At 32.5% G+C, this 8,875-nt stretch overlaps 1 protein-coding gene across 1 annotated transcript; it reads left to right on the forward strand.

Moving 5' to 3' along the window:
- The first annotated feature begins 467 nt into the window (after nucleotides 1-467).
- On the forward strand, nucleotides 468-4,652 carry LOC114759764 (calponin homology domain-containing protein DDB_G0272472). The gene is made up of 5 exons (XM_028949010.1): nucleotides 468-828; nucleotides 1,099-1,411; nucleotides 1,645-3,583; nucleotides 3,669-3,795; nucleotides 4,252-4,652. Exons 1-5 carry the CDS (start codon nucleotides 580-582, stop codon nucleotides 4,402-4,404), a joined length of 2,781 nt encoding a protein of 926 aa, XP_028804843.1. The 5' UTR covers nucleotides 468-579; the 3' UTR covers nucleotides 4,405-4,652.
- The last annotated feature ends 4,223 nt before the right edge of the window (nucleotides 4,653-8,875 follow it).

Here is an 8,875-nt window from a genome sequence, read left to right on the forward strand (position 1 = left end):
TTTTCAAATAAAGCAATAAAACATTTAGTTTTAAATACAATTTTTTATTTTAAAATGATAGAAAAATTATAAAATACATACTCTAATAAATCCTTTAGATTATAAACAATAAAAAAATTGATCAATAAAGTTGGTCTACTAAGAACAGATTAGACTTCAAAAAAGGAAGCTCCAAAGTGAGAAATCCTTTCATAATAAAATTTATTCATGTCTACCAAGCATGTCGATGACATGGCTTATATTTTCGTACTCTGCGTTTTTAAATTCAATTTTTTTTTTTGCAAATTAATAGTATATTATTATTTCCTACTTCATTCTATAAAAATAGCAAGTCCTATACCATTCGGATTAAATTTGAGTGGTTTGAGTGAAATGTGCATATCACCTGCATCTTAGAGAAAAGCTTGGATCAAGACTCCCCCCCCCTCCCCCCAAAAAAAAAAAAAAACATGGGCAGCAAACATGGCATTAGATCTAAGCTACCTCCTCTTTTACCTCCATGAACAGAGTCCATTCATTTTCCGACTCTTATTGATTATCCAACCCAGATTCATAAATTGTTCTGTCAAGGATTGATTCATGGAAGAGATTTTCAGCCACATGGATGGAAAATTTGAAGTGACTCTAACAGATTCCACAATGATGTGGATTGTGCACTGTGCAATGAACAGAGCTCAAGAGAAGATGAAGACCAAGAAAGGAGTTATAGAGCGTTTGAATGAGATCTCCAAATTCTATGAGTTGGCTGTGTTGCAGCTTGAAGGCTGTCTTAGTTTTGTGCAGACTGAGACAGAAAGAAACAGCTTTCTTGATACCAATCACCAACAGGTTCTTTCTCATCATTTCATACATATTGCTGCAGATTGAACTCATCTGATCCAAATCAAACTCATCATGACTAAATTAATATGTTTTTAATTGTTCTGCTATTAAATCTTTTTTTCTTTCCTTTTCCTTTGTTATATCAGGAGAGTTTGAACCATAGACTCCTATAAACACCTAATCTGATCCTCATCACTATTACTAATTTTTTATCAGTTTTTATTGGTTATTCTTGATTGATTTTGACTAGTTTTTTTATTGGTTTTAATGATTGAGGTTGTTTCTGACTTGAGAGAAATCAAAGACCGCCTCCAACGACGGCTTGAGGAATCAGAAATGGCCATCTCCCAGAAGGATAGAGAGTTGACAGAGAGATTAGAGAATGAGTTCAAGCAGAGGCAGCAGCAGCAACCGCCATTAGTGGAGCTGCAAGAAAGAGAAATGGCTTCTTTTGGTCTTAACATTGAACTGGAAAACACAAATTCAAAGAATCATGACAGTGATGAACATGATGGTTCTTCTTATGAAAAGATGAAAACTTCTGCAGATCAGCAAATGATGAACATCAGTGAAACATCTGAACCAAATGGTAACATGCTAGATAAGGCATTATAACAAGTTATTTTCTAGAAGATAATTTTAGTTTTCCCAATATCCAAACACTAAATATTTTATTAGTGAAATATCCTATATGGTTGTGTAGTTAGATAACTAAATCATAGGGACGTCTATGGAAGACTACTCCAAATATGATCCTGCTCTTTATTTTATCATGTAATAGTATAATAATTATTTAGTATTTTGGCTTCGTATTTATGTTAGTAGGTGAGGTACCACATAGTGGCATTGACACCAAGAAGGTTGAAGAAATGGGCTGTGATATAGACATACTGAAGCAAACTTTGGATGTTGCTTTTGAGAAGATTCAGAATGCTATTTTCATCAGTGAAATGGGGCCAAAAGACCAACAATGGAAGCTAACAACCGAGAAGGAGATACAGTCCATCTTAGTGAAAAGTTACATGACTGAATTCCAAGAGAATATTGAATCAGAAGTGAAAATGCAAGGGATGCAAGTTCTGAGAAACTGGTGGGACCATTGGTCACAGTTGATGAATGAGGTCACAAGCTTAAAGCATGAACTCGAACTTTTTGTTAGCCAAAATGAGTTCCATAGTGAGGATTACAGCAACAGTTCAGTCCTGTTTTCCCAAGAAAATGTTTCTCAGGAAATGGTAGGAAAGCCTGCATCAGAACAAAGTGGTCATCTGAAGTTACAAGAAGATGAAGGTACTGAAGATGAAAGAAACTTAGTCGCCAAAATGGTGAAGAAGCATCAATCCATTACTCGCCGAAAGAGTGAAGAACTGAATATAAGTAAGTATGGATTATTACTACAAGAAAAGAGAGTTTCACCAACAAAGAAAGAAAAGGAGCTGATGAGTAGCATGAAAGACACAATGCAAAATATTTCTTCAAGGTTAGACAACTTAATGACATGGAATTCTACAGTAAGCAAATTTCTTTTTGACCGACGAGTTGCTGATCATCAAGAAATGAATGAATGTACCTTAAAAAGTGCCTGGGAGAATATGAAAGGAATCTCTAATGCAAGAAATGAAGAACAAGAAAATAAAAATATGTTGAATAGAGATAAAGAAGATAAGCTATCAGAAAAGAAGTCCTTGGACCAAGGTGTGGTTGAGGAATTTCATAACAAATCCTTCAATTCTGACATAGAGAACCAAATAGAGGAGGGTTTATTTAAATTCTACTTAGAAGAAACAATCAAAGATTGGAATGATTGTATTGAAAGGGAATGCATTGAAAGCCAGATCAGAGAGGAGTTATATTTCACTGTATTATCTGAGTCAGCTAAGGATCTTATCTGTTCTGCTCAAGAGACTAGCAAAGTAGATGAAACAGATAAAACCATAAGAGAGGATATAGGCAAGCTAGTCTATAAGGGAATGATAGGAGAATACAACATCGCATTAGAAGATTATAGCGCTTCGATGGAATATAGAGTAGGTGCAATTCGAGATAATTTCCTCAACCATTTACAGCTCATGAGCATAGAAAGTCTTGTAAAGGAAGATATATGTATGGTTGTTCTAAGATGCATGCTCATGGAATGGAAGATAGAGTTAGAAAATTACTACTTAGAGAACCTTATTAAGGAACAATTACATCAGTTCATAGTGGTTGAAACAATGAGAGAGGCCATCATAATGCCTATGGAAGTCAAGTCACAACATGTCCAAGATAAAACTATGGAAGAAGGTGCTCAATCCATGATGATGTTAGATCAAGTACACCAGGTTCAAAGTGAAGAGAAGTTTATTAAAATTTTGTTAGAGTCTTTACTGAACTGTTTTCAAGCAGAGGAGAACTTGATGTTAAGTGCAAAATCAGAGATCAAGGAACATAGCAGGCAACTTGACTTGGGTTCAGAACGAGGCGAGTTACATGAGCATGAAATTTTCGAGGATTTGATAATTGGAGAGGAACAGACTTTCTATTCCTTGACTAACAAGGTAGAGAAAGCATTGCAACAATTAGGCACAAGCAAGGAACTTCTAAGTGAGTTGGGCACTACTTTAAGCCTTAGATTATGCAACTCAGAGAAAAATCTTGATCAAACAACGACACGAGAAGGAGAAAAGTCAATGTCAGATTTGTCACCTTTATTTTACTTCTTGCATACATTTACAGAATTTGAGGGCGGGGTAAACCAAAAGCTAGAGATAGAGACCGTGAGGTATATCACACATTCATTCACCAATATATTTACGTGCCTTCTTGCTTTTCTTTAATATCAACATTTCTGAAAATTTTGCATACAGATTAGAAAGCATGAACTATTGTTTGGAATTAGTTGCTGAGTCGATTGGTTGCTTGAGAAGCAAGACATCAACTTTTCAGAAAGCCTTCGCTAGAAGATGCCAAAATCTCCAAAAAGCCGAACTTGAGGTCAGCAGAATCAACTCACGTTTTGTACACTAAACATAATGGTAATCTAGTTATCTAAGTAAACTTAAGGAAAGTAATTCAGTTTCTATCTTCTGCGACCGATCTTAGATCCTTTTTAATTTAATCCTAGCTTCCTTCAATACTTTTGTTACATATAAGTGCTTAATACTACAGCTAAAAAATTGCACAAAATCTACATAATAAATCTCAAGGTAAAAAAACAGGGGACCGGACTGGTTCAACCAGAAAACCGGTCAACAGCATATGGTCCGGTCTGGTTTAGCTTAAAAACTGGCCTCCAATCAACCCAGGACGAACCAGAATAAACCGGTACAAACCGGGCAAACCGTTGGCTTGGTGGGTTGCCCGGTTGTTGATTTTTTTTTTTTTTTTGACTTCCTTCTTGTTCTTACCTTTCGCCGGAGAAGTGATAGACTAAATCACCGTTTGCCGTAGACCATAAACATTGCAGAGACAAGCGGTAAAAGCAGAGGAAATCATAGGGAGGAAGACAAAACTTTGTTTGGAAGTCTGTTGTGTGCCACTTTGAAGCATCAAACTTGTTTTGCTCGTAGAGGATTAGAAGACAAGGAGAAATATAACAGATAGAATGGTATGGATGAATGAGAAGCGAGGAAGGAAGAAACCAGTTTAATGGAAAACGAAGAGATGGTTATGCGTGCTCAAGGAGATAATCTGCTCCTGTCTCTGCTTGTTCATTGTCCAAGGAAGAAAGACAAAAGAAAAAGCTGCTTCGCGTACCATGGAGTAAAATTTTCAGTTAGGTCCCGTGGTAGAGAGAAAAACTTCCATATATGTAAATTATTCATTCATAACATGACTATCCATTTAAAAATTATTCATAACATGACTACTCATTTAAAAATTAAATATTATTTTTATAATTAAAATATAAATATTTTTAATATTTTAACTAAATTATATTATTTTAATTACTACCGGTCTGACTCCGATTTAACCACAATCTAACCTACTGACCTTTAAATTAATACTTGAATCGGTTTAGTATCAGTTTTTGGTTCCACAAAAATGCAAAACAAACAGTAAAGTAACAATAATCCACAAAATTCTAGTTCATTGTTACAATATATATTAATGCTCAAAATTGAAGTACTATTATTTGTTAAAATTAAGGTTGATCTTCTTGGTGATCAAGTGGATGTACTTCTAACCTTGCTTGAGAAGATATATGTTACTCTTTATCAGCACGCACCAGATTTGCAGCAACATTTTGAGGTAAGCATTGTTTTTTTTATTCCTTTCAAATGATGCATGGAAAATCAAGTCAAAATATGGACTCACTGTGTTGAAACTGGAAAGTATGCCAATCCCAAAGCAACTCATTTTTGACAAAAAAAAAAAAACACTTTCAATAAAACTATTCAAGTGATGCTAAATGTAATACGAATAATCAAAACTTCAAATGGTTCATGTTGTGATGTGAATATGAGATGAGATGAATAGACACAAAAAAGTTTAAATGACAATCCTACGTTCGGAAACATGCAGACTCTTACAACTTTTGAGACAGTTATTCTCACATCGTCTTGGTTGAAACGTGGTTTTGATCAAGATCAACAGTTATCCGCAACACACACTAATCATGATTGAAAATTAAAGAAACAAAATAAGCCGTCCTCTAACCTAATTAGAATGATACATATTTGAAATTGAATTATTTACATTTATGCATTCATATATCCTAAAAGTAAGTGTCAAAAGAATGTGACTTTTCAGTGACTCGGATCTTAACTTTACACTCATCCATAATCTCTGTTTCTTTTCTTTTATATTTTTTAGAGAAAATTTATTAATTCATTATGACATTCTTTTATATGAAGCTTCTATTAGATAAGGAACAACTTGAGCATCAATACAAATATAATTCACCGAAGAGATACCAAACTAGAAAAAGAAGCTTAAGCTTAAAGGCTCTTCAAATTCTTTGATTAATCAAAACTCAAGTTTTCTCAACAATACATCAGGAAGTTGACAAAAGATTATCTTAAATGTATGAGCTAGTTAGGTTTTTTTTTTTAACAAATATAAGATCTTAATCCATTCTATCTCTTATATTTATTTATTTATTTTCACAAACTAATAACTTATAAATTAATACATAATCTAATGCAACATAGGGATATTATAGGAAGATCATGTCACAATTTATTAGAATTAAGTAATTTATTTAGTTTTATTAATCTACCCAAATTAGTATCTTGTGTTAGGTTTCCAAAGATATATAGCATGCAAATTACTCATGATTTATTTTAATTGGTCCCTATCAATTTAAAATTTTTATTGATAATAATTGTAATCTTGTTCAGGTCTATAATATGTTGGAGCTGATAAAGAATGAACTGGCTAATGAAGCTATATAGTACTTAATGCAGTGACATGGAGATAAGTTCCAGCTGTGTCATTTCTGTAAATTTGTATTAACTTTTTAAATTTAAATGGCAAGAGACTATTGTTTTATGATATGTAATAATATTTGTGAGAAATATATAATGCCATTAATTTTAGACTAGAAAATTCTGCCATCTTAAAAAGTATTTCGGAGAATGAACTTGGTCAAATGATTTTGCATTACTAAATTTGGAAGCACTTTTGACTAGGAAAGCATATCTAATTCAATTGAAAAAAAAAGAATCACTAATTCAATATCAAAATTAAATATTGAATTATAATTGAAGTAAAACTTATGAGGAAAAAAATCAATCCAAATAGCATATAATATAAGCTTAAAACACAAGTGGTTTTTTTTTTTTAAAAAAAAAAAAGCAAATTCATCTTATTTAACTTATCAAAATCAAGTCAAGGGAAAATGACAAAAAGATAACCTAAAAAAGATGCTAAAAAAAAATCAGAGTGGATGAATTTCAAAATTCCAAGTCAAACCCTTAGGGCCTGTTTGGTTTGAGGGGAGGGTAGGGTAGGGTAGGGTAGGGAAGGGAGGGGAGGTTTCATCCTCCCCTTGTTTGGTTTGATCAAAAAGGAGGAGAGGGAGGGATATTTAATGATCCCTTGTTTGGTTCAAGAAGGGAAGGGAAGGGATAGTAATAATCAATTTACCATTTTATCCTTACATATTAGTTTATATTTTTTATTGATATATTATATAAATTAATTTACATCTTAGTTTAAATCATATAATTTAATAAAAATTCAGTCTTATCATGTTAATATGTGCATTAAAAAATTGGTATAGTATTCTTTTAATTCTAATTAATATAATAATATATTTGAAATAATCCAATTAACAAATTTTATATGCTCTAAAAAAAATTGAAATTTTATTCTAGGCTATGCCTTTTTTCAACTTTAAATATATTTAATAAATAATATATTTATAAAAAATAATTAATTTTATATTATTATAATTTTTTATTTAAATAATTTTTTAATTATAATAATTTATATTTTTTATTTTTTACTTAGGATAATATATTTTTTATTTAAAATAAATATTATAATAACATATTTTATTAGTGGTTGTGGAATATCAAAAAAATCATAAGGGTATAATAGTCCAAAAATTTAGCTCCCCTCCAAAAACCCCCAATTTGGAGGGAAGCTAAAATGGGGGGAGGGGGGAGGGGGGAGGGGAGGGAACATTTTGGCTTCCCTCCCCTCCAAAATTTTTAACCAAATGAGGGGAGGGGCACATTTTCCCTCCCCTCCCCTCCCCTCCCCTCCAACCAAACACACCCTCAGTACTACTTTGGAAATTTCAAATATTATGAAATGACACCATTACCCTTGTACTCTCAGTAATTATTTTTGTTTAGCTATTAACTACTTTAGTTTTGCTATTAACAACTTTTGTTTTTAGAACTCTAATGACTACTCTTATATAGTCATTGACTACTCTAATTTCAGTATTGACTACTTTTGCTTTCAAAACTCTATGACAACTCTTGCATAACAAAAGTAGTCGATAGTAAAACTAGAATAGTCAATAATTAAATAAGAATCGTCACTCAATTTTTAAAAAGGTTAAGGTGCAATTTTACCAATAAAGTTTTGCACCAAGAGCTTTGAGAACTATTTAGTTTTGAAAAGAGCAAAATTAGGCATAGTCATTAAAAAACAGAGCATTTTCATCGCTCCTATTGAAAGTAGTAAACATACATTTATTTTTCTTCAGGTGTGTCCTACTCTTTTTTCCTCATTTCTTCTCTCTTCTCGTTATTCTTCTTCCTCTCCATCATTTTTTTCCTCAAACTCTCTCTCCTATTAACACAAATACAATCCCAGTCTCACATCTCCACTTATCCCTCTGCTTCTCATCTTTCTTTCTCTATCAATTTTTAGCAGTCAAGCCGCTCGCACTTGCAAACTATAACATCCCAAATTTAAGGCCTAGAAGTATCAAAATTAGTTTAAAATGGGTAGACTACTAGATCCCTTTTGGTAGGAGTTCTAGAAGTTCCTAGAAAAGATGAGAGGATTTCTAAGGACTAAGTCACAAAGTAAGAGTTTTCTGGAACCACGAGATAAGCAAATTAGAGACTCTAATGAAGTCTCAACAAAACAAAAATGGGAATTGGAGATGATTAAGGGCCAAAGGTTGTGCTTGAAACCTCAGTGAGATGATTCCTGAGGCTAAACTCAAGCATAGACATAATTGTAAAGTTGAAAAGTTTTGGGCTGAAAAGATTAGTGATGGAAACTACGCCCAAAAATTCTAGAAAAATATTGAAAAAAATGGGAAATAAGGTTTTAAGGCTTGTAAGAGGTTAACAATGATGAAAATACTACTAGAGCAGATTGATGAGATTCCAAGGTTTTGGCTAATTACGAATATTAGCTAAAATTGAATTATTTAAAATATGAGGCAGCCTTAGATAATTAGAAAAAAAATGAAAAATAATATTTGAAGAATTATCACAGGTTTTAAAAATAATTTCGTCTCCAGAAAGCAAACAGGTTGGCTTCAATACAATTTAAAGCTTATTTATATACTATCCGGGAAAAGTCAAAATAAATTGTCTAGAGGTTGACTTTTGACTTAAGAAAAATTATAGAGATTTCCCATGATGAAAAGGTAGTATTG

Source organism: Neltuma alba, unplaced genomic scaffold, assembly GCF_004799145.2.
Source record: "Neltuma alba isolate B1F8T4 unplaced genomic scaffold, ASM479914v2 tig00010899_pilon, whole genome shotgun sequence".
NCBI lineage: Eukaryota > Viridiplantae > Streptophyta > Magnoliopsida > Fabales > Fabaceae > Neltuma > Neltuma alba.